This window comes from Rhinopithecus roxellana, chromosome 13, assembly GCF_007565055.1.
Source record: "Rhinopithecus roxellana isolate Shanxi Qingling chromosome 13, ASM756505v1, whole genome shotgun sequence".
NCBI lineage: Eukaryota > Metazoa > Chordata > Mammalia > Primates > Cercopithecidae > Rhinopithecus > Rhinopithecus roxellana.
The window spans coordinates 70762650-70787743 of record NC_044561.1 but is presented as its reverse complement, the minus strand read 5'-3'; the positions used below and the strand labels follow the sequence as shown (position 1 = coordinate 70787743).

At 49.9% G+C, this 25094-nt stretch overlaps 2 protein-coding genes across 4 annotated transcripts in view; one reads left to right on the top strand and one right to left on the bottom strand.

The window, feature by feature from the left end:
- DIDO1 (death inducer-obliterator 1) overlaps positions 1-14727 on the bottom strand; it is a 63567-nt gene extending 48840 nt beyond the window's left edge. The window contains exon 1 of one of the 3 annotated variants that reach the window (XM_030915090.1): positions 14536-14727. The gene's annotated coding sequence lies outside the window, so the exon portion shown is untranslated. Of the gene's footprint in view, positions 1-2519; positions 2674-14535 lie in introns of those variants that run through there. The other 2 variants (XM_030915091.1, XM_030915089.1) reach the window with 2 other exon arrangements.
- A 55-nt stretch (positions 14728-14782) lies between these two features.
- GID8 (GID complex subunit 8 homolog) lies at positions 14783-24644 on the top strand. Its single transcript, XM_030915092.1, has 5 exons — positions 14783-15006; positions 17711-17840; positions 19226-19422; positions 19732-19929; positions 20955-24644. The coding sequence occupies exons 2-5, from the start codon at positions 17723-17725 to the stop codon at positions 21126-21128; spliced, it is 687 nt and encodes a 228-aa protein (XP_030770952.1). The 5' UTR covers positions 14783-15006; positions 17711-17722; the 3' UTR covers positions 21129-24644.
- The last annotated feature ends 450 nt before the right edge of the window (positions 24645-25094 follow it).

The window sequence follows — 25094 nt, the reverse complement described above, 5'->3', positions numbered from 1 at the left end:
GAAGTCTTATCAAAATATGTACAATCACCTATTCATATAACAACTTACCCTCAAAATTACTACTCAAAAAATAAAATGGGCCTGGACAGCACAGACTGTCTCACAGATGAGTGTGGACACGCACAGGAAATCAGCAAAGCGGACTTCGTTCTTTGGCCTCCTCTTTCCCAATCAGTACATTTCCATTAACTGTTCATCACAGAACCTTTGTAATGCAGTTAACGAACATCATTTGATAGCAGCCATAAAGAGGCTGATCTTAGTATCCACTGTAAGGGACCCCATCATTTAAATAAGAAAGGTAAGTGAGAGACTCTGTTGACAGAATTTCCGAGTGGTCTTCTAAGCCTGCCAGACAGAGATGAGACCTCTCAGGCAAGTGGAGAGTGCAGGGACCACGGATAGTAGGGAGTCACCTGTTAAACACATTCAATCTTTGCTCTTCAAGAGCCCAACAAGCCACTTGGTATCATGTATACACTTGGACAGGTATACAAAAAGGAAAAACGTGCCTTGTTTACAGAGATTCCAAACACTGAAGACGTGGCACGGCTTAAAAATAAACACTAAAAAGAAGCACCCCACTGGGCTCCACAGTACTGACCTTAAGGAATTATGACCCTAAGGCTGTAGAAAAACACAGTATCAACAGCAGAACCTGCCAACTTCACCGCGAAACAAAACGGGAGCCAATGCCCATTCCAATCATTCCCTCCTCACGTGAAGAAACTCCACCACCCTTCAAGGCCAAACTGATGATACACGCATCCCAGACAAGCCATTGTGATGCTCACACATACACACGCAACATGGGCTGGGCTGTCTGGTAACCATAGGTACAGCTGGGCAGTTAATCACAAATTATCTTATTTGTGCCCTGTCTTCTCATCACAGCACAATTCGCTCTGCTTGACATAGTCTGAATTCAACCAACTACTACTAAGGGTCAGCCTCTGGTGGAAAGCCTGAAGAAAATTCAAGATATACGCTTTTCCAAAACAAGATAAGAGGTATCGTACTCATGAAACTTGTTGAAACAAGTCTACAAGAACAGACACCTCCTCCCCATGTACACAGCAAGTAGGAAACCAAGTGTGCATTAGGCAGGGAGTTTCACAACAGGGCTGTGTCTGTCTTCCTGGGTGACACTTCTGAGATGTCTATGCTGTATTTAAAATAGAAAAATAGTGGAATAGTCACAGACACACATACATACACAAACAGCAACCCAAAGGGCCACTACCGAGCCCTACGCTCCAGGGTAAATGGGTTGGCAACATCTGATTTAAAGGAAGGAGCTGGAATAATCTCTCAAGTTCCCCACTGAACTTGTCTCCAGGAAGACTGGGACAGGGGCCACCTTGGTCACTGTTGTATCCCTCGTGCTAACACAGTATGCAATGAATGTCCATTAATAAAAGGACTGTATTTACTCCTTAAAACGCACTGCTAAGGACCTTTTCACTGCTGAGAACTGTATTTCAACCAAGTCATACGTGGCCCTAGGGAAACCATGCAAAACGGGGTATAGCTAGGCTATGTGAATATACCGAAAAGGCGCTCCCATCTGCCCTTTCCCTCCTCTAAGTCCCTGAGTACACTAGGCTCAAATCTCATTCCATCAACAGGCAGACATGGATATCGACGGCCTCGGCACAAGTTAAAGAGTATTTTCAATAACTGGTAACTCTGTAAGCTACTGCTACCTACGGCCCAAACTCTAAACTTAAATATTAAGGTGCTTTATTTACAGCAGAAATGCCGGCCCTGACCTCCACTGTCTCAAAACTGCGAGAAGGAGCCCCGGACGCCGCAGCGGAGGGAGCGCGGGCACCCCTCCCGCCGAGCGCAGGAACTGGCCTTTTCGGCTTCCAGGGTCACTGGAAGGCAAAACGTGTCACAGATACGGCCAGTACACACCAACGCAACAAACGATTCCACAAAAAAACTGAAAAGCAGCGCGGGGAGGTAAGGACACATTCTCTGGGAAGCGAATCCGCGCTCTTCGCGCTTCCCGCAGCGCCAGCCGCCCCGCAGTGCCGGAATCCCCCGAAGGCACGCCAGAAGCGAAGCCGGCCACGGGGTGGCCGCACCCAAGGCCCGGGAGGAAGCGCCAAAGCTCCCAGGGATGCCTAGGGAAACCAGCTGCGCAGCCCCCCGAGCCCCGGGCCGCACTCGCCCAGGCCAGCCTTCCGCTCCTCCCCGCGAGCTGCCGCCCCGACTTCCAACCTCGAAACCGTTCCTGGCCGCGACCACAGAGTGCTCGCCAGTCGCCTCAACCTCACGCAGCCCACCAGGGCCGGCGTCTGAGGCCCGCGCCCCCTGCCCGGGGCTGCTCTCACCGGCCCCGCCCGCCCGCCCGCCCGCTCCCTTCAGCGGCCGCCATCTTCTCGGCTGGAGCGGCCTCTGAGGGATCCGCGGCTCTCACCGGCCGGGCTCCGATGCCGGCCCCGCCCCGCTCCCTAGGGCGGCCCAAGCGGCAGCCGGCTCCTCTACCCGGCGCCCGGGACGCCACTTACCGCAGGCCGCAGGCCTGTAGGGTCTCGCAGCCATTTCCCCGAACGCCGCGGAGTGGGCGGCCAGCCACCGAGACGGCGCGGGGCTAGAGCGGCGCCCCCGCGCGGCGGGCGGAGGACGAGGCCGGCCACCGAGACGCTGCGGGGCTAGAGCGGAGCCCCAGGCTGGGAAGCCTAACCCCGTACTGCGCGCATGCGCCCGCCTTCCCTACCTGCACTTCGGGTGTGTCCTTTGGGTCTGCACTGACGATGACTTGGTTGCATCCTGTGTGGACACCTTATTTCCCCGACCCCAAGGGTGAAAGCTGGAGCGCTGCCCTTGCAGGGATCCCTCGGAACAGGTCGGGCAGGGCAAAGGCGGAACGTGGATGCTAGCCCCGAGGGACTGCACTCCGCCAGGATTTCGCTCTTAAGACCGATAAACCCTTCAAGTCGGTGGGGATAGGAAGCTCCTAGGCTAAATTTGTAAGAGGTGTGGGGGGCGGGGACAGAAGATAATGGAAGAAAAGGCCGCAGTTTTCTCTTCCAGATTGTATTTCTCAAACCGCAAGCCCCTGACGGCCTCGGCGGGGAGTGGCAGGGAGCGGCGGGGTCCAGGCGTGGGCGGGGTTTCTCTCCAACTTGAAGACCCTATCCAGCTGCCTCCCCACCCCAAGCTCGGCGCCAGAAAACAAGAGCGTGGGGTGGGGGGAGCGGAAGGAGCACAGCGAGGAAGGGAGGCGGGCACGCTGGACCTCTAGGCCCCAGGGACCTTGGCTGTGTCCCACCATGTCAATCCTACACTCAGAACTACTGACCAGTAGCTACAACTCAAAAAGAATGCATGGATATGTTTGCCCACAGGGGTTGGAGGGAACGATTAGACATTTACAATCAAGCGAGGGGAAAGTGAGGTATGGTAGATGTTAACCTTCCATGTGGATTTTCTTCAGTTCGCTCAGTAGTAACTACAGTGACACCCCATCCCCTGTCTGTCCCCAGATACTGCAGGAAAGAGACTGGGAGGGGGCAGGAGGGGCAGCTGCTGCCTTGAGGCACCATGGGCACTGGCCACTTGCTGCGAGGGCAGGGACTTGGAGGGGGAGGTGGCCCCCATGCTTCCGCTTCTGTGAACAGTGACCCGCTACCTGGAAGCATGCACCATCTAGCCTTTGGCGTCGGCCCTGGTCAAGAGCAGAAGGGGCCCAGAGTGCCGTAAAGCTGCCCCTAATACAGAGAGGCTTCTGCGATGCTTCCGTGGATGAACCAGGGGCTTTGAGGCAGGTGTGCTTTTTTAAATAATACCTCTGAAGATTACAGGGTCTGCCAGTTTCCGAGGCGGACTTAGTTTTCTTCAAAGGAATCCAACACAGCTTGTTTCATGCTGGTGTGGCCCATTAGGACCACATTAACGGAATCTGGCAGGGATGGCCTTGACAGTCTTACATCTTGAGTGTGTCTTCAGGTTGCTAAGAGGGGTTTTTGCCCTCAGACATGGGGTAGTGGGAAGCTTAGACGGGGTTGAGACCACCTATAACAAGTACTGTGGTCTTGGGCGAGCTCTCTGTTAAAGGAGGGCTCACGTGCTGAGGCCCAGGTGAAGACCACATGAGGCCTCCCTACAAGAGGCTCTCTGAATCCAACTGGTATGGGGGAACCTCAGCCCACTCTCTTTAGCTGGGGATCTTTAAACCAGCCTCAATTTCTTTCTGCAAGACGGTGAGATTTTAAGAGATTTTAACTCTTGGGTGCAGTTTCAGGTTGGGCACTGAGGAGCTAGATGGAAAGGCCCTAAGGGAATAGAAAGAGTGGACAAGGCGGCTCAGGGACAGGAGAACCAAGAGGAAGAAAAAGGCAGGAATACATGAGTAAACGGAGCGCTTACCGCAGTGCTCAGCGATACGCAGAATGCCTGCCTTCCTGCAAGTCCAGAGGATACTGGAACCTGCCTCCCGTTCTCATCTCCCCCGCCACCCAGAAGCTGGCTCAGCTGTAGAGGCCTGGCCAGACTATCCATTCTGGCCTTCCCCACCTGTATACAAGGTGATGAAGTCAGCCTATCCCAGCTTACCTGTCGTCACTATTCCTGGGAGCTGCCCTCCCTGGTGAGAAAGGCATTTGGAGAATCTACAGTCTGGGTATTTGAATTTGAACTCCACTAGCAAAAGAATGCTTTTTCCTAACCGAATTTATTTAAAAAGTAAAATCCAAAGGAGGAAACAAAGTCTTCAGTAGTTTCAATAAATTGTTCCTTAAATATCCCCAGTCCACAAACAAAACCCCACAAGTAGCACCGATTTACAACAGGATGTGGCCCGGAAAGCAGGAAGGGGGCCAAGAGCGCTCCAGCAAGAAGTTTAATAGGTGGTCCATGGAAAAAAAACACGATGGGTGCATCACAAATAGGTGTAAACAGTACACTTTTGTAACGTGTAGACACCAGTTTCTGCAACACACACGCCACGCAAAGTTTAAGGAAAGTTTTTGAAAGTACAATCCGGAAAACTCAGCAATTCTTTCAAAAAAAAAGAAAAGAAAAGAAAAGAAAATTGGTTTCCGCGATTATAAGCCTCCTCCATTGGGACTCAGGGTCCGCAGCAGAATACCCTGATCCCAAAATAAAAATACTATGACAAAAATACTCCAGCAGGCAGCCGGCTTTACTTGGTTTAAAGTCGGATTTCGCTTAGTCCCGTGAAAGCGAAGGAGCGCCGCGCTTCCTGACTCCGCACAGCTCTCTCGGCGGGGAGTTCCCGCCCTCTCCAAGAACCGGAAGCCGGACAGCGTCAGGACGTTTCATTCTTCTCACTTTGGATTCAGAGCGGCTAAGGACAGGGCCCCCGCCGAGGCCACCGGGCAGCGTCCAGGTCTCCCCTTTGCGAGGGGCGCAGCGGCGGAGGGGCACAGGGAGGGGCGACGGCGGGGCGCGCTTGGGCCTCGGCGCTGAGCTCCTCCTCTGCTCGCTCTGGAGGACGCCCGCAGGATTCTTGCAGACTTCTGCCGAGGCAGGATGGAGGCCTGCAGTGATGCATCCTGGGCCCGCGACCCGGGCGGCCGGAACATAGTTCTTTCTGGCCGGAGACCCACCCGGTCCTGACTCGTGTCTGCGCCAGGCCCCCCACGCCGTGCTCCAGGGACTCAGTGCCCGGCGCGCAGGGGCTGTATCTCTAGCCACTTGGGGCAGGAAAAAGGAATCACAAAATACAACCCTCTCCTTTACCCAGGAGGAGAACGTGAATTCCCGGGGGGGGGGGACTATATATATATATATATATATATATATATATATGCGCGCATATATGTGTGTGTATATATATGCATATATATATGCCTACTGTTTTCTTATTGCTAACAAAAACTTCAGCCACTGTGTGCTCTGTGTGGTGGTGTTGCTGTTTTTTTTGGAGAACCTGATGAATTTTCATTACTTTTACATTGTATAAGGCCAGCTAACTTTAACAGTTAACTTTAGATAAATCAAGTCACCAATGCTAAAAGGTGTCACAATCAGATCGGCCACTACTTCCCCTCAAAGCAAACAGTAAAAGCACTGCCTTTGGCTCCTTTAAAGAATATTAGCCAGATTTGCCGGGCGCAGTGGCTTACGCCTGTAATCTCAGCACTTTGTGAGGCCGAGGCGGGCGGATCACCTGAGGTCCTGAGGTCAGGAGTTCAAGACCAGCCTGACCAACATGGTGAAACCCCATCTCTACTAAAAATAGAAAAATTGGCCGGGCGTGGTGGCAGGCGCCTGTAATCCCAGCTACTCGGGAGGATAAGGCAGGAGAATTTCTTGAACCCGCTGCACTCCAGCCTGGGAGACTCTATCTCAAAACAAAAAAACAAAAAACCAACAAAACAAAACAAAACAAAAAAACCCCAGATCTTTGTCTACCAAAGAGCAAATGCCACGTTTGTGCATCACTGAGCAACAGCACTGCCAGAAAAGGCAACTTCACAGAATTCACCCACTCAGTGAATTCCGCTGAATGCTGTTTTGAGACAACCAACACAGAGGGGGAGTATGGACGACAGTGGGTGGTAAGTTAAGGGGAACTGACAGGATGGAAAAGGGCCAGGAAACAAAAGAATTCAAGGAAAAACAGAAACAGAAGTTAAACTTTGTGTTCCAACCCCGAAGACCTCTAGAAAGCTGTGGGATGTGATGGAGCTACATGTTCTATGCAGCATATGAGAATCATACCAATTTTCTGTCTTAGGCAAAAGAATAAATGTGAAATACGAAAAAGGGAGGGAAATGAGCTGGGAGGAGGGATCACCCCCCTTAAATGCTGCACCAAATTACTTTAATACTGCATTTTTGTAATTAGCATTACGGACAGTGTCTTATCATTTGAATGTTACTAGAAACCTGTGCTATGACTTTTAACTAGAAAAACAAGGGATGAATATTTCTTTGATCACATTAGCCTCTGTACATTACTCAAGACAGCTACAATGAACTAACAACAATATCCACAAACGAGGCAAAAGGAACTTCTCATGGTAGGGAACTGAATCTGGATGTGTTACTCTCTCTTCTGTCATTTTCCAGATATCTTTAGAAAAAATGAGCTGCAGTTTGTAGTGCTGCTTTCCTTGAGACAAGGTCTCACTCTGTCGCCAGACTGGAGTGCAGTAGTGTGATATTGGCTGTCTGTAACCTCCGCCTCCCAGGCTCAAGCAACCCTTCTGCCTCAGCCTCCTGAATAGCTGGGACTACAGGCGCGTGCCACCACACCTGGCTAATTTTTGTATTTTTTGTAGAGATGGGGTTTCACTATGTTGCCCAGGCTGGTCTCGGACTCCAGGGATCCACCCGCCTCTTCCTCCCAAAGTGCTGGGATTACAGGCATAAGCCACAACGCCTGGCCTGAGCTGCAGTAGTTCTATATCCTCTGCTAAGGAGAGAACACATTAATGCAGAACCATGCTCATTACTTCTTCCTCTGAGAATGTTTCATGTTTCTCTGAGTTGTCTAAGTTTTCTCTTTGAGGTCAGTGAAAAGTAAATAAAGACAACTTTGGAATAAATTAATATTTTAGTAAGTATAAGGCAAAAAACTTTCCTTTCTGAGTGGTTTTATCTCAACCATCCTTAAAGGAACACAGCAAACAAGAAAGCCAAAAAAACGCTTTCACAGATTCTGACAGAATAAGAGTAAAGTGGTTGTACCCAAATAGGATATTTACCCTTACAGGCTATTCACACCATGGAATATAGACCACGGAAAAAGGGGAAACGAACCCATGGATGACTGAATTCCTACATCTGCTGGTGAGCACCAGGAAGAAGGTGCAGGGATGTCCATGAGGTCAGAGGCAGCCATCAGTTCCAGAGCAATGGGCCCTGGCCCCATTCTTGTGCCTTCTGCCTAACCTCAATGCCTCCAGAGTATGGGACCTCACGGGGAGGGATAGGGCTACAATTGGGTAGACTACAATTAAAGATTTTTTTCTTAAATGAAAACACTTTAAGAAGTGAAAGAGGCCGGGCGCGGTGGCTCAAGCCTGTAATCGCAGCACTTTGGGGGCTGAGACGGGCGGATCACGAGGTCAGGAGATCGAGACCATCCTGGCTAACACGGTGAGACCCCGTCTCTACTAAAAAATACAAAAAACTAGCCGGGCGAGGTGGCGGGCGCCTGTAATCCCAGCTACTCCGGAGGCTGAGGCGGGAGAATGGCGTGAACCCGGGAGGCGGAGCTTGCAGTGAGCTGAGATCCGGCCACTACACTCCAGCCTGGGCGACAGAGCGAGACTCCGTCTCAAAAAAAAAAAAAATGAAAGAGACTTCAGTAACCTTTCAGAATTTGTCCAGATAGGATTAACTGTATAAATTAATTCCTGTTCTTGCTTAGCTCACAAAAACAAAATGGTAAAACTGAGAGCGTGTTTGGAGGAAATACCAACAGTAACAACAAAGGCTGAGCTATCAGCAGTTTCCAAAAGATACCCAAATGGGAACTTGAGGGTTTTTCCCTTCTTTTAAGAAACAGCAGGGAGGTCTTGCTTTGTTGACCTGGCTAGTCTCAGACTCCTGGCCTCAAGGAATCCTCCTGTCTCAGCCTCCCCAAAGTGCTGGGATTATAGGTGTGAGCCACCCTGCCTCTTTCATTCCAGTAGGAAAGTATTTAAAGAGTAAATGTAGAGCCAGGCACGGTGGCCCACGCCTGTAATCTCAACACTTCGGGAGGCCCAGGAGGGAGGATCACTGGAGCCCAGGAGTTGAAGGCCAGCCTGGGAAACACAGGAACTCTATTTCTACTTCTACCTGCCCATCAGACATGTGATCACAACAGCTGCACGCATACAAAGAACTTAAGACACAGACAGAACTATCCACATGTAGATGTGCATATTTATATATATATTTTGTTAATTTTCATAAAAAAATCCCAAACTAATAACTGTCTATCAAATCCTAACCAGCCAGGTTCAAAGTGCATAATCAACCTCAAATGAAATAGTACATACATGACTGCTTTGACCATGTACATTGCTACTCAAAACACTCTTTGACCTTTCCCACTGGTCTGCAATGGCAGGACTGTATCACCTTCCCTCCTGCCATGTGTGTTTCAGGTAACAGTATGCTAGATAGCTTATGTCTCAACCTCAGCAGCAGTTAAAGGTTAAAAAAAAAAATCAAGAAAAGATTATTCTTGCTCTCACCCAAACAAACTTACAAAATATTCAGTGCTTCCTGATTGAGTGGTATAATCTAGAAAGGGAAATAAAATCAGGCAAAAAGAGGGAGGGGGAGGGCACCTATATCAAACAATCGCCAGTTAAAGATGCTCTACAGGGTCTGGGTTCACCAAACACATGGTGTCAGAATATGTGCAGCAAGGCAGGGGTGGTGGCTCATGCCTCTCATCCCAGCGCTTTGGGAGGCTAAGGCAGGCGGATTACCTGAGGTCTGGAGTTCGAGACCAGCCTGACAACCATGAAGAAACCCTATCTCTACTAAAAATACAAAATTAGCTGGGCGTGGTGGCGTATGTCTGTAATCCCAGCTACTCAGGAGGCTGAGGCAGGAGAATTGCTTAAACCAGGAGGCGGAGGTTGTGGTGAGCCAAGATGGCGCCACTGCACTCCAGCCTGGGCAACAAGAGTGAAATTCTGTCTCCAAAAAAAAAAAAAAAAAAAAAAAAAAAGAATATGTGCAGCAGACTAAATAGGAAAATTTTTCCTTACCCCTTTCCAACGTCCAAGAATAATAGTTTAAAATACTGTGAAAAGTGAAGTCTATGGAAATTGAGGTCTGCGTGTTTCCTTCCTACTTGTGCTAATCATTCTGAGCATCAACAACAGATGGGTTTATCAACTATCCTGAAAAATAAGGTGGTTTGATTTGCCCAATCTCTTTGAAAGCCTGAAGTCTCCAGTATGTAGGGGTTTGATTTTATGCTTTTGGGTTTTGAGAGTAAAACAAAACATCCATGGGAATAATGTGGTTTTGAAACATGGCTGATGTCCTGGTTTTTCAAACATTCTATGATTTGAGTACAGGAAACACTACGTAGTGGCTCACACCTGTAATCCCAGCACTCTGGGAGGCCGAGGCAGGAGGATTGCTTGCGCCCAGAAGTTTGAGAACAGCCTGGGCAACATAGTGAGAACTCTCCTCTACAAAAAATAAACGAAATTAGCTGGGTGTGGTGGCTTCCGCGTGTAGTCCCAGCTACTCAAGAGGCTAACATGGGAGGATTAGCTGGGAGGTGTAGGTTGCAGTGAGCTGTTATCACGCCACTGCACTCCAGCCTAGGCAAACTGCTTTTCCCTTTTTAAAAACTCATTAATGTTCTTTTACAAGTAATATACCTTTAGCACTCTTCTTTCTGTTCATCTCTTTCAATATGAAACAACTCAAGCTCAAAGCCACCACCTCAGCTTGCAAGACACTGGAAGCTCTGAACACCTGGTTGCCCCTCAGCTGACGGTAAGGGCCAAGCCTGTGGTTTCTCTAGTCCACATGCCCACCTCTGTCACAGGAAAGCTCAGGCAGTTGATGAATCCAGCAGGCTGAAATCCTTGTCACTGTCCCAGATGTCAACCGGTGTAGCCCTGCACCCTCTCGAGCTGTCCCAGGACCCACCTACCTCTTTCCTGCTCTCCTGCACCCTTGGTGACCCTCCATGCTGGTGTCTTCAGAGCTCTGGCCCAGGTTCTCCTCCTCTCCCTCCACCTATACCTTCTCCACGGAGACTTCATGCACACCTGGCTGTAGGTGGCTTTATCTCTGCCTGGATCCAGGCACCGTCATTCACCTGCTCCCCTGGCATCTCCATGTGAATGCCTCAACTGCACTTCAAAACCTATCTAATACAAGCAAAATGAACTTAGGACTTCCGACCTCCCTACTACATACATCCAGACTCTTGTCTGGCGTTCCCTATCCAGAGGATGGTCCCACCACCCTATACATTCATAGGCCAGAAGCTGAGAAATGATCCTTGACCCCCCTTCCCTGCTCCTCAGTCTCACCTGCTGCTGCAGCATTTGGTGGCATCTAGCTCACTGCTCACTTCTCAGTACATATGTGCGTGGCCCTAATGGCTTCTGAACGCCTTCAAAATACTACGCTGTCTTCACCTCACCCCTGTTCACCACACTCCAATGTTTCCCATTCCCATCACATCACTCAACTTCTTGCTCTCTCACCAAAAACTATCAAATGGCGAGTTTTGGCAGCTTCACCCTGGACTTCCCTGCCGGAAACTGCTAACATAGCTTCTTGAAACTCAACACCCTGTGGCTTCAGGGAGCACCTTTGAAGCCCCTGGTTCTTGTCAGACCCCCTGGTCACCTTCTTGCTACCGTTCATAGGCAACTTCTTCCTCAGTGAATACAGCTTGCAGCTCTGCATTCCGGACTTGATCCATTCCTTGTCTCCACGGACTTCCTCTGAATACTGTACCCATCAACTCTCAGCTCTCGCCCTGCTCTTCCCCTTGGGCTTTAGATGTGTCCTACAGGCACCTCCAATTCAATGAGGCCCACGCTGAACGCACCACCTTTCCCTCGTTGTTGCACCTCCTTCTTCATCATGATCATTCTCAGTTGGTGCCACCACCTCATCAGCTGTGCTACTCACCTGCATCACTCTGGTCTTCCTTCTTAGCTCCCACAAATTAGCAGTCCCACCAAGGACTGCTCATTTCTCTCCTGACTGAAGGTCTCTTTCCATTTTTGCTAGTATTATTGCTTCTAGTTACGATCCTCATAATCATTCTCTCATTTATTCCTTCATCACTCAACAAATAAATATTTATGGAGCTCCTATTACGAACTAGACTTCAGCCATATCAACTCGCATGAAGCTTACCATTTTATGGTGAATCACGGACCATGTGCTAAGAGCCACCAAGAGGTAATTTAGGATTGTGTGCAAGCATTAAGGAAAGGCACTCAATCCAGCTTTGTTTAGGGAAGACTTCCCCAAGAAAGCCTCGTCTATACTGAGGAGGTGAGCAGGAGTTAGCCTAGGGGAAGTGTTTTACACGCAGGGTCCAGACTGTGAGAGCACAGCGATAACAAAGCTTGCTGACACGAGAAAACCTCCAGTCGGCTGGGATGGCTGGAGCAGAGAGTAAGATCAGGAGTGCAGACTTACAGCTGCGCTAACTTTACGTAGGCAATTGGGGAGACCCCAAGGGATGTTAGGAGGCTAGAGTCAATGAGTGATGGCTTTTGGAGAGATCACCCTGTCTGCTGTGTGAGAGGTAGTGACAGGACTTCCGGAACTCAACAGGAGTTATGGAGACGCCCTGGCAGTCCAGAAAGCAAAGATGACGGTTTCCATTTATGGTGGCAGAGGCTGGGAAACAACACAAAGGGGCGTTTCTCTCTAGAGAGGATTAAGGAGGCTCAAGTAGGACCTGGTGACTGGCTGGCTGCTGGGAGGAGGGGATTAACCTGCGGCCCACAGGCAAGCACTGAGAAAGCCTCTTTGACCTAGAATGTCAAGGAATGTCCCCTTAAGGCGCTGGCACTCAAGCTTTCTGCTCGCGCATCCCCTTGCACACTTGCATCCCCTTGCACACATTTTTCGTTGACGTTCAGGCTGGGCGTGGGGGCTAACGTCTGTAAACTCAGCACTTCGGAGGCCGAGGTGGGAGGATGGCTTGAGCCCAGGAGATCGAGACCAGCCTAGGCAAGAAGGCAAAACCCCGTCTCTAAAAAACTTAAAAAGTAAAAATAGGCCGGGCACAGCGGTTCACGCCTGTAATCCCAGGACCCTGGGAGGCCAAGGTGGGTGATCATTTGAGGTCAGGAGTTCGAGACCAGCCTGGCCAACATGGCGAAACCCCGCCTGTTCTAAAAACACAAAATAATTGGCCGGGCGTGGTGGCGGGTGCCTGTAGTTCCAGCTACTCGGGAGGCTGAGGCAGGAGAATCACTTGAACCCAGGAAGGAGAGGTTGCAGTGAGCCGATATCGTGACAGTGCACTCCAGCCTGGGCAACAATGTGAGACTCCTTCTCAAAAAATAAATAAAATAGGCCGGGCGCGGTGGCTCAAGCCTGTAATCCCAGCACTTTGGGAGGCCCAGACGGGCGGATCACGAGGTCAGGAGATCGAGACCATCCTGGCTAACACGGTGAAACCCCGTCTCTACTAAAAAATACAAAAAACTAGCTGGGCGAGGTGGCGGGCGCCTGTAGTCCCAGCTACTCAGGAGGCTGAGGCAGGAGAATGGCGTAAACCCGGGAGGCGGAGCTTGCAGTGAGCTGAGATCCGGCCACTGCACTCCAACCTGGGCGACAGAGCGAGACTCCGTTTCAAAATTAATTAATTAATTAATTAAATTAAAAAGGCCGGGCGCGGGGGCTCGCGCCTGTAATTCCTAGCACTTTGGGAGGCTGAGGCGGGCGGATCACGAAGTCGAGATCGAGACCAGCCTGACCAACAAGGTGAAACCCCATCTCTACTAAAAATACAAAAATTAGCTGGGCGTGGTGGCGCGCGCCTGTAGTCCCAGCTACTCGAGAGGCTGAGACAGAAGAATCGCTTGAACCCGGGAGATGGAGGTTGCAGTGAGCCGACATGAGGCCACTGCGCTCCAGCCTGGCGACAGAGTGAGACTCCATCTAAAATAAACAAATAAATACCAAGAACTGTTGACCATAGGGTTAAGTAGTTGCAAATGATGTAATTACTGTCTCGTACTGCCTCTGCGTATGAAGCATAATGTTGTCAAGACTTTAGACCTGTAGATTTAGCTCCTTCGATTAACGGAAAATGTCCAAAACCAGTCTTCCTCCAAACTATTTGCCGAACTGGACTTACTGTCGCTGAGTAGACCGACCGACATAGCTTCTTACACGTTATTCAGCTCACTTGTAAGCAAACACACGAAACCACCTCACCCCCCGACTGCTACTTCAGAAAGAAGCCGTCCCGTGAATCCCTCGCAGATGAGATCAGGGGCTGCCCCTCAAGGACTCTCTCTCTTCCTTCGGCTCTTATTAAATACTTTAAGTTACTTCCCAGCAACAGAAACATGGGACCCTGCGATGACAGAGTTCGCATTCCTCCTGAGCCGACAGGCAATAAGCAAGTAAACGCGCAAATACCCAAGTGCGGCCTCAACCCGCGCGCTCCTGCCCGGCGGTCTCCAGTCACCGAGTACCCCCGGCCCTGCCCCGCGCCGCCGCCAGGACTCCGCCCCGCAAGCATGTGGGGTCCCCTTTGTCCCGCGCGCCCTGGCCGCGACCCGCCCTTCAGCGCAGCCCCTGGGAGGCGCCCTGAGGGCAGGGCCCTTCTGATTCCCCACCTGGCCTCGAGTGAGGACGCGCTCAATAACATCTCGAGTAAAGCCCAGGAACTCGCTTCAACGAGCAGAGAGCACAGCTCTGGCCCAGCCCGGTCTCGGGTCCGCGGTCTCTCCCTGGGCCTTAGGGACACCAGCCCTGGAAGGCCGCCGCTCGGGAGGGGATTCCTTCCCCGTCTCAGGGGCGGCCGCGGACACCCGGCGCCTTTCCCCTGCCCCACCCCGTCCAGCCTCACGCAAACGACAGGAAAAGGGCTGGGACCTTCGCCTCCGACTCAGTGTAGACGTCGCCATCCCGGCTCCAGGTTTCCGCACTCCAACGCCTCCGCAGCAGCCATCTTGCCAGAGGCGGCCGACGCCTTTTGACTCTCGCGCCAATCCGTAGCGCGAGGACTCCGCGAGGAGAGTTCTGCGCAAGGACGGAAACTAGGTCCCGCGCTTCCGGGAGGCCGTCCGCCCCGCCTCCTCGCGGGGGCGCTTCATTGGTCATCGGCTCGCGCTCTCGCGTTCTCGTGCTGTCGCGAGAGGTGCTGAGGGGCGGCCGCCGGTGCTCCTGCCCTCCCGCTCCCCGCCCCCGCCCCCGCCCCCGCCCCCGCCTCCGCCTCCGCTGCGGCCCCCGCCTCCGCCTCCTTCCACTCGGGCGCCCCAGCCGCCGCCACCCCTCCCCGACCCAGGAGAGGCTGCGGAGTCGCAGCCGCCCAGACCGTGCAGCGTGGGAGGCAGGTTCCGCACGGTAAGATGGCGGCGGCGGCGGGCCCGGGCGGCCGGGCCGAGCGTCTCCCGGGGCCGGGGCGGGCGGGCAGGCGGGATGCGGCCGGGGTGCGCGCCGCCCCCGTTCTGGGGGTCTTGGAAGCGCCGGCGCTGGCAGGTGCGGAGCTGGGGCGTGCAGTGAGTCCCGGGCCGGACGGCCGTCCCGCGCCGGTGCCCAGGGGGCAGTCAGGGCTCAGCCTCCAGGCGCGCGGCCTCGGGGGCCGGTGTTCAGGGGCGGTCCCTGCCAGCCTGAGGGGCGGCGGTAGCTGTCTCTGTGGCGGAGCGACGTCTGTAACGAGGTCTTTTTAACAAAATCTGCTGCTTTAAAGCAGAAACCGAGCGGGTGAGGACGTAAACTGTGGCATGGAAAGTAGGGTTTTCTTCTGTTGAATCTTGTTATGCTAGAGTTTGAGACTACCGAGTTCTTCCTGCTAACAACAGGACGGGCCAGTTCTACAAAGTTGTTGCTTTTTATGGGCGCATGTAACTGCCCGGAGTGGAAGCGCTGTGAGTACCGATCACCGAATGGGCTGAGAGAAAAAGGTGCCTTTTCATAGGGACCTCTTAACCTTGGTCCTAGGGCCGTGCGCGGTGGCGGAGGTCGAAGTGGGCGGATCTCTTGAGCCCACGAGTTCGAGACCAGCCGGGGCAACAGCGAGACTCCCGTCTCTGCTGAAAATAAAAGAATTAGCCAGGCAGGGTGGTGCGCTCCTGTTGTCCCAGCTCCTGGGGAGGCTGAGGTGGGAGGATCGCTTGAGCCTAGGAGGTCGAGGCTGCAGTGAGCCATGATCGCGCCACTGCCCTCCAGCCTGTCTCAAAAAAAGAAAAAAGAAAGAGAAAATGGGTCCTTAAGTTACATTTAATTGTCATGAATAAAAATTTGGTCTCAGTGAGTTTTGCAATTGATTATGAGAGAATGGGTGTTCGTGTGTGACAGCGACTGACTCCTGGTTTCTCCTCCACTTTACCTGCCGCTCCGCAGCAAGTTTTCTTCTGCTGGTGCCACTTTCTCTGCTTGACCTTCAAGGATGGCATCCTCCAAGTAATGACGATTCTCATTCCCTATCTACCCTCACTCTATGATCTTTGCTGAATTCTTGACTTAAAATATTCCTGTGCCCCCCCCCCCCCCGTTTCACTAATTCATGTTTTCAGCAGTGAGCTCAGGATCTGTAATCCAGATACCTGCTTGATTTCTCCAGCCATATGTCTAATAGTCACGTCAAACTTGCCCTGCTCCTCAAACCTGTTCTTCTTCCAGTCCTTCCTCCTTATTTGTGGTCCCATCTTGCAGGGCCTCTTAGGCTTGAAACCTGTGACCATCTTCGATTCTTCCCTTTCTTTTGTCCGGTAATCTTCTGTCCAGCAGCAGCCATTGACTCTGTGGCCGAAGCATCTTGATCTCACCTTGCTCTCCATCTCTTCTGCCGATATTCTCTCTCACTTGGGTGTCTCCCTAATGGATTTGCTGCTCAGCTCTCACCACCCTGCATTCATCCAGTTTTCAGCCAAGAGACCAAAGTTTTTTAATTTATTGAAACACTTCAGCAGTACTTTGTATAAAGTAGCATCGTATAACATATGTATCAGTGATAAAACAAAGACCGAGTGGACTGTGGCATGCCCCTGCCTGTCTCAAGTACTTGCCCATTCTCCCATAGCTGCAACACCTGCCTGGGGCTTCAGCCATTTGCCCCTCCCACAGGTAACCCCCTCCTGAGTGTCAGCTTTCATGCCCTTGTTTTAAAAAACAAAATAGGTTTGCCACATATTTGTTGCTAAAGCACATACTATATATTTTGTCTTGTTGTTCCTAATAAAACTCAGGCCACATTTTGCCTCTCCCTCATCTCTCTTCTTTCATTCAAATTGTTTTATGAGAGCCGTCCGTGTGACTTTATGTGATGTTCATTTATTTTAACTGCTTTATGAAATTCTCTTGTGTGAGTACATGACCACTGTCCCTTCTCAGCAATGCTGAAATCTAAACATCTCTGAAACCAAAGTTTCTGGTTTTGTTTTTAACCTATTTGGTGGCCAAAACCTCACCAGGTGAAGTTTAATAGCCTCTACTACTTAGTATGGATACTTAACACATTACACTGAAGAAATAATGTCTGATGATGGGGAGCTCCCCCAAACTCCAGTGAGGCTGTTATATGGTAAATTGTGCCAAATAATCGTTGTACATTGAAGAATTCTGAATTCCAAAACCCATCTGCCCAAGGGTTTTAAACACACAGTTGTTCTGTGTGCCACAGTCCCTTGGTCCATGCTGCTGTTGAAGGAGTGCTCAGGTGGGTGACTTCCACATTTCTGCCGCTTTGAACAGTGCTTCTTTGAACAGCGTTGTCTGTGTTTGGTGCATCCTGGTGAGTTTTTCTAGAATATAAGTGTATTAAAAGCAGAATTCCTGGATTGTGAGGAGCACACATATTCAGCTTCATAAGGAACGCCAGATTGTTTCCGCAGTATAGTCTGTTCTCCTGATGCCACAGTAGGAAAGTTCAAATGAACTTCTTCCTTGCTAAGCACTGGCGTTCTCAGTCTGATGGGTGTCCCATGGCAGCGTTCTCTTTCAATGCATGCTCAGTGTGGGATTCTCTAGCTCACAGCTCTCCAGCCCTACCCTTTGCACCTGGAGGAGCATCTAAACCCCTCCCTCAGCTGTTATTTTTTTCCTGTAGAGATAAATCAGAATGAGTTATGCAGAAAAACCCGATGAAATCACGAAAGATGAGTGGATGGAAAAACTCAATAACTTGCACGTCCAGAGAGCAGACATGAACCGCCTCATCATGAACTACCTGGTCACAGGTAATGGCTTACAGCAAGGATGTTGTTGCGTGAATGTGATTCTCCCTTTTTGAACACATAAGGAGTGCTGTAGCCCTGAGGTTTGACGACGTAGTTATTTGTGTTCAGACATTATAAAAACACAATGCTAACCTGATAAGTTTGTAAATTATCATATGAAAGATAACCTTTTCTGAAGATGAGATTATTCCAGGTCTCTGAGCCCTAACACAAACCCATTTCTCAGCCTTTGACAGTTTTACAGTTAGTCAAGGTAATTGAGACTGTTGTGAAGTAAGTATATTTAAAGCCCAAATAGTTGATCTCTTCTGGCCAGTCTGCTAAAGTATGGTGACCTGTTTCTAGAAGGTATGCCCAACTCAGAGGGCGAGAATGGGGAAGGGCAGAAGCGTGCAGAGGGAAGTAACACTCAGGCTGTTCTTGATGTCGGCTGGAGGAAGGGCAGTGCTTTATATGGCGAGAAAATAGATGTTTTTAAAAGGCATGACATGAAAAACCTCCCTCCTGTTAGTCCCCGTTTCGTACTCCCAAATTAATCTCTGTGAAAGTTTTTAGGCCAAACATGGTGGCTCATGCTTGTAATCCCAGCACTTTGAGAGACAGAGGAAGATTACTTGAGCCTAGGAGTTGGAGATCAGCCTGGGCAACATAGTAAGACCTTGTCTCTACAAAAACAATTTTTTAATTAGCTGGGTGTGGTGGCTTGTGCCTGTAGTCCCAGCTACTTGGGAGGCTGAGGTGGGAGGATCACTTAAGCCCGGGAGGCGGAGGTTGCAGTGAGCCAAGACTGTGTCACCGCCGTCCAGCCTGGGAGAGTGAATGGGACCCCATCTCAAAAAAAAATATTTTTGGAAGGTGATGAGGAAATTTAGGCCTATAATTATGTCGGGGGCAGGGGAAGGGGCACACATGCTGGCTTTGAAAAATTGTAGACACTCTTAAGAGGTGGGAGTCACCAGGCCACTGCAGGTGGAGCTGGCCATGGAGGGCTCCTGTGCTGTGGAGGCTGAGCCGGCTGTGGAGGCTGAGCCAGTGTGACTTGCCTAATCTGGCACCAGAGCTGCAGCTGCTGGCATCTGGACCTATTATCTATCCTCAAAGGAGCCCACACCAACACACTAGGCCAGCAGCCATTCTGACCCCTTTGCTAACGGATTAGAGTTTTTGGATGGGATAACAAAGAATGAAGTATATTCTTCTCATTTTCTATATGTATTTTGAGAGCATGACTTGTAAATTACAAAGATATTAATACTGGGTTCTTGAGAAAGTGTGGTTCACATTAGAGGTGATTAATTGAGGCAATTGGAGTTTCGGGAGATACAAAGTCTTTGCCTTAATTCCTTGCTAACTTTCCTAGCAGTGAAGATGGTTTTTCTTTTCAGAGGGCTTTAAGGAAGCAGCGGAGAAGTTTCGAATGGAATCTGGGATCGAACCTAGTGTGGATCTGGAAACACTTGATGAACGAATCAAGATCCGGGAGATGATACTGAAAGGTCAGATTCAGGAGGCCATCGCCTTGATCAACAGCCTCCACCCAGAGCTCTTGGACACAAACCGATATCTTTACTTCCATTTGCAGGTAAGTTTCAGGAGAGAGCAGTCTGGTTTGTGGATACTTGATAAGTTAAAGTTATTTGCAATGATCGAGAAATAAGTAGGCTAATTTGCTTTAATGTTATTTTAATGCATGTGGGGGGGAGGGGTTTGAGTTTGCTCTTTTATGTAGTTCAGAAACTATTTTTTTGTTTTAAAAATGCGAATTTGATAACTCAGAGATGCAAGAAAAGTCTTCCCTCTGTGATGTACTTTTGATGGGGACCTGGTACCACCTGCCCTGAGTCCCTGTTTTGGGTGTGTGTGGGTCAAGCTTGTCTGTCTCCGCCTCCAGCAACAGCATTTGATCGAGCTGATCCGCCAGCGGGAGACAGAGGCGGCACTGGAGTTTGCACAGACTCAGCTGGCGGAGCAGGGCGAGGAGAGTCGAGAGTGCCTCACAGAGATGGAGCGTACCCTGGCGCTGCTGGCCTTTGACAGTCCTGAGGAGTCACCCTTCGGAGACCTCCTCCACACCATGCAGAGGCAGAAGGTGGGGCCCACCAGAGGGAAGCTTTCTTCCATTCCCAGCGTGCTCCGGGGGGGCTTCGCAAAGACACCAAGTGTGTGGCTTTGTGGTGTGGACTGAGAGGTGGCTTCTGTGCCTGGGATGCTAAGTGGTTCCCTCATGACTTTTTTTTTGGAGGTAAAGTCTTGCTCTGTCGCCCAGGCTGGAGTGCAGGGATGAGATCTCGGTTCACTGCGACCCCCGCCTCCTGTGTTCAAGCGATTCTCCTGCCTCTACCTCCGGAGTAACTGGAACTACAGGAGTGTGCCACCACGCCCAGCTAATTTTTGTATTTTTAGTAGAGACGGCGTTTCACCATTTTGGCCAGGCTGGTCTCGAATCCCTGACTTCAGGTGATCCAGCCTCCCAGAGTGCTGGGATTACAGGTGTGAGCCACCGTGCCTGGCCCCTCTCTGGCTTTTAATCTTTTGTCAAACTAGGGACAACAGACTTGGTGACCGTTGCAGAGTATTCACACCCTTTGCTGATTTCCCATGTTTATCTGAACCTTCTTCCTGTTTAGGTCCCAAGTATTTTTCATTTAAAATCCTTTTTTCTGAAACTTTTCTCTCCTCACTGCTGTTTTTGTCTGGCAGAACATGACAGCTCCTCACCTTCCAGACCCAGATCCCTCTTCCCCCAGGTCCTCTCCTAGGGCTCTGTCCTCCCTACACTGTCTTGGAAGGATCGCCTGTCCTAGAGTCCACTTGAGATGCTTTCTTGAGGCTTGTGAGGAGGGTGCTGGTATGTCCTGCTACGCTGGTCTTGCCTCTCCACAGTCCCCTCAGCACTTTTTTCAAGCCTTGCTCGTGGCACTTAACTGCCATCGAGGCTGGATGTGACATTTGCCGACCAGACTGTGAGCTTCCCCAGGCAAGGACTATGTGTTTCATGTCCCGAGAGTGTCTTGCAGTTAAGGGCTTAAACTTTGTTTAAACTGCATGTTTTTAATAGATTCTACTGGTGCTCTGCGTGTGTGGTGGTTTTTATCAGATGTATTTATATTCTAGGTGTGGAGTGAAGTTAACCAAGCTGTCCTAGATTATGAAAATCGCGAGTCAACACCCAAACTGGCAAAATTACTGAAACTACTACTTTGGGCTCAGAACGAGCTGGACCAGAAGAAAGTAAAATATCCCAAAATGACAGACCTCAGCAAGGGTGTGATCGAGGAGCCCAAGTAACGCCTGCGCTTGTGTGGTGGACCCAGCACCACCCCTGCGTCGTGGGACTTGCCTCAGATCAGCCTGCGACTGCAAGATTCTCACTGCAGTAGAGAACTCTTTTTCTCCCTTGTACTTTTTTTTGACCTGGCATCTTTTTTATAGGGAAAAATGGCCTTTGTAGGCAGTGGAAAACTTGCAAGGAAAGCTGCCGTCTCTTTGGCAGTCTGATGCAGAGCCTGCACTCTGGCACTCGCTGAAGAATCTGGAAGGCTGCGGTTTGCTCTTCCAGCGTTCCGGGGGCCTATGACTGCTGAAGGATTTGGTGGGCCACGGAGGGCTGTGCTGTTAGGCTGCATCCCTCTCAAAATACAGGAAAAGCACGAATCATGATTCTGCTTTCTGTTAGCTTAGGCAGACATTGGGCCTTCACCTACAAATTTTTCCTTACCCGAGTGGTTTTTTGTGTGTGTGTTTTTTTTTTCTTCCATAGAAAAAAATATATAAATTTGTAAATCCTAATTCAAAGACGGCTTGTGTGTGAGGGCATTGAGTTTGATTTGTTTTCCCTTTGGTCTGGGTTGTGTGGCTTTTGGGAGATGCGTGTGAGGGGACTCTGTGTTTTTTAATTTTTTAAATATATATTTTGGTGCTGTGTATGGTGAGAGACTTGTTCATAGTGGATCAATGAACCATCTCTTCTGGGCAGTTTTGTTGAAAATAAAGGTTTCTCTTTGATTTCAAGAATGACCAAAATGGCCTCTAAAAGGTGTTAATCATCTCAAATGACCTTTTGTCTTTGGGGCATTCTTCCCCCTGTGTTAGTGGCAGTGGCTTTTTCTGGTACCTGCAGCTAAAAAGGCCACTTGGCCCTGTGCTGAGTGAGCAGCCTTCATTAGAACTAGGCAGCCCTTGGGCAGTGGGGACGCAGGGCCCCAGCTGGTGGTGTGCAACTGTTGGCAGAAGGAATGCGTGTTCAGCCTCAGTGATCTGCCCTTCCGCATCTCAGCAGCATCTCATCTTCCATTGTCAGCCGGCTCTGTGGATGTCCTGCTTCTGTTCACTCACAGAACTGTCCCCTGCTCCATGGTGGGCAGGAGGGAAGTGGTGCAGGGCTGTGTGCATTGCCTGCGAGTCGGGACAGTTGATGGGCACATGGCCATGGAGCTCTGGGCGCAGATGTGTTTGGATTCGTTGCAGCGGAGCACGGGCACTGTTGACCCCACTGAGCAGTACTAAGTGTTGGTTTTGTGGATGTTCATGGGATTGCTGACCCATCCAAGGGCATCCTTTGGAGCCAGTGGAGCCTGCAGGTGCATCTGAGGGGCGAAATGCTGCTAGCACTTGAATCTGGGATCTTGCCTTATTTTCAAGGAGCAAGGCATCTTGACAAGCACAGTCTGGGTGTGGTGGCCAGCTCGCCAGTGCCTGAGCTGGTCAGGTCAGCTGCCTCTGAGGGACCATCCTCACTGAGCTCCTGCATCCCTTGAGTGTTGATCACGAGGTGTCCACAGCATTGTTCTCATCTCTGAATGATGCTTCCTTCTCCATTGAAGCCTGTCGAAGTTGTGTTTTCAAGCCCTCTGCTTCTCTTTCCAGTAGGTAGGAGGTTTTGGCAGTATTTACTTTTACCTAGATGGCTTGTGTAATCCAGTAAGAGATGCAAAGGTAAAATTGCTGCAGTTGTTACAGAAACTTGGTGGCCTCCAGACTGACTCATTGGCTGCCCTTTGGGTTTTGTGAGGATGCAGTGCTGGGGAGGTGGTGCTTCCCTACCCCCTAGAAATGCTGCCTTCCAACTACCGCTCTCCCAGATGTGACCTTTGCAATTATTTCCTCTGAGGTTTGAGGATGAAGATAAGTTGGAGAGAAAGAGAGTAACTGATAGGTGATGAAATATAGTGGAAGCTAGAAGAAAACTGTTAGGTGAGAGAGATACATCTGCATGTTTTCTTCAACAACAGCAGATGATTCAGCATATTCCTAATTACCTTTTACTATTCGTGTATATAAGATAATTTACTTGCATAATACATAATCAATTTGACATATTTCTTAAAACTAGAGGGTGTGAGAAGCACAGCAATGGGAAGTCTCTCCACAAACTGGGGGACATGAGTGGGGTCATCACATGCCTGGACTGTCACTCTGTGGCTGTCACGTGAAGTGCTGGTGTTGATTTCCAGTTCAGCCAGTGGGTAGCTGATACGCCGGTGCCAGCATCCAGGTGCCAGCATCCAGCGTGAGCAGACGTCGGGGAGACTGGGAAGTCTCCGAAGTTACTGCCTTCCTTCCCTTCGTGTGAGGGGCCACACCTGATTTTCTCGCGATCTGTTAGTGAACTGGAGATCTTCCAAGGAAGTGCTTTGCACGCTTTCTCTCTCTGCTCCTTTTTACAGTCTTTGTCTTTGCAGCAAGCAAATGAAATTAAGCCACTTTGGGATAATGAGCATTCAGTATAATTCTACTTTGTCTCATTTTTACTTGGTCTCATTTTGGATCTCACTGTTGTGTTTATAAAAATGTAGTCACATTTTACAGAGTAGTTTATTCTTTTCATACTTTCTGGTGGAGAGTGCCTTGAATAAAAATGTGAGGATATTCTGGTACTCTGTGTTCCTGATGCATGAAGTTGGGTGAGGACAACCCCTAGTCTGGAATCTTTGTGACGCATAGCGTTATTGCAAGGCAAATGGGAACTAACAAATCTTGCCATTTGAATCAGGGTCTCCAGTTTCTAGAAAAGGCAGACACTGGTTGGGACCAAAGTCTCCATGGTGCGTGACTGAAGACTGGTGGTTGTGTGTGTGAGGAGCCCCCAGAAGCCTCGGGGAGGCGGAGCTGCTCTTTGCATTCCGTCAGGACACGATCAGAAAGCGTAGAGAAGATGAGTTGAGGACCGCTCTTCTAAGGCCATGTGGCGTCTTTGCGTTCTTGTTTCTATTTCTGTATGCTGTTAGTTCGGAAGAGTGGAGGAGCTAGGGGCTCCAGAGAGAGTCTTACACGTGTTGAAGACATCGACGTCTTAGGGAGTGTGGAGCTGCATTCCCTTCTGGGCTATTACTGCTGAATCTGAGTGTGAACAGACCGGGCGGAAAGCGTGGTGGCCAAGCGGTCTGTGTGCTTCCCCGCTGATGGAGAATGTTGCGTTGTTCACAATAGGGCCTGACGGGTGTGGACGCACAGCAGACCCATGGCTGGTGCAGCTGCCTGTTGCCATCTGTCTTCAGGAACTGCTGCTCTGTTGACTTTTCTATTCTGATACTATGCGTGTTATTTTTTATAACAGGTGTGTTTTTGTTTCAGAAATATGTATTGCTTTTCTCATATTTTTTGCAAATTGTATTGTCAACATTGGTCATTTAAAGTCCTGTATGAACCATAACCTGTTGTGGTACCTTTGTACATGTTTGATTCTGTATACTTTATCCCAGCGTGGCATATGTGCCCCCCAGTATCTTCTGAGAAGTGCAGAATAGGTTGCTTCTACTGCCTGTTCTTAATGTAACAGTAAAAGTTTTCACATTTTTCTCAGAACTGTTATCTGGAAGCTCTCTTTTTTTCTAAGGATATTTTAATAACAAATACTAATGCATTTGTATTGAACGTTGGTATCTTGGAATGGAAGGACAGAAGCAAGCTCGCCTCACAGAACTGTAGTTGGCTCTCCTCACGCTCTGACAGTGCCGCGCCTTTTAGTTTGTGAATCTGTGCTTGTGTGTGTTTAATCTGAAACCTATCAGCTGCTGTCTAGACTGGGGCACTTAATGTTTCATAAACTGGTTTCCTTAGTGTGAAGGAAATAGAACTTTTGAGCTACCCATTGCATGATTTTAAACGGATTTGAATAGCCTAAGTAATTATTCTTTTTTTTTTTTTTTTTGCTTAATTAAAATTTCCAAGCATATTAAAGACGGAGGGAATATGCCAGCACACCCCAGTATCCACCAGTCAGCCTGACACCCACCACCACCTGCCTGAGCCCCA

Excerpts from the sequence above, each read along its gene's own strand:
- GID8 (XM_030915092.1), top strand. The coding sequence starts at position 17,723 with ATGAGTTATGCAGAAAAACCCGATGAAATCACGAAAGATGAGTGGATG. Across the intron at positions 19,423-19,731 it reads ATCTTTACTTCCATTTGCAG|CAACAGCATTTGATCGAGCT; the intron begins GTAAGTTTCAGG and ends CTCCGCCTCCAG. Across the intron at positions 19,930-20,954 it reads ACACCATGCAGAGGCAGAAG|GTGTGGAGTGAAGTTAACCA; the intron begins GTGGGGCCCACC and ends TTTATATTCTAG.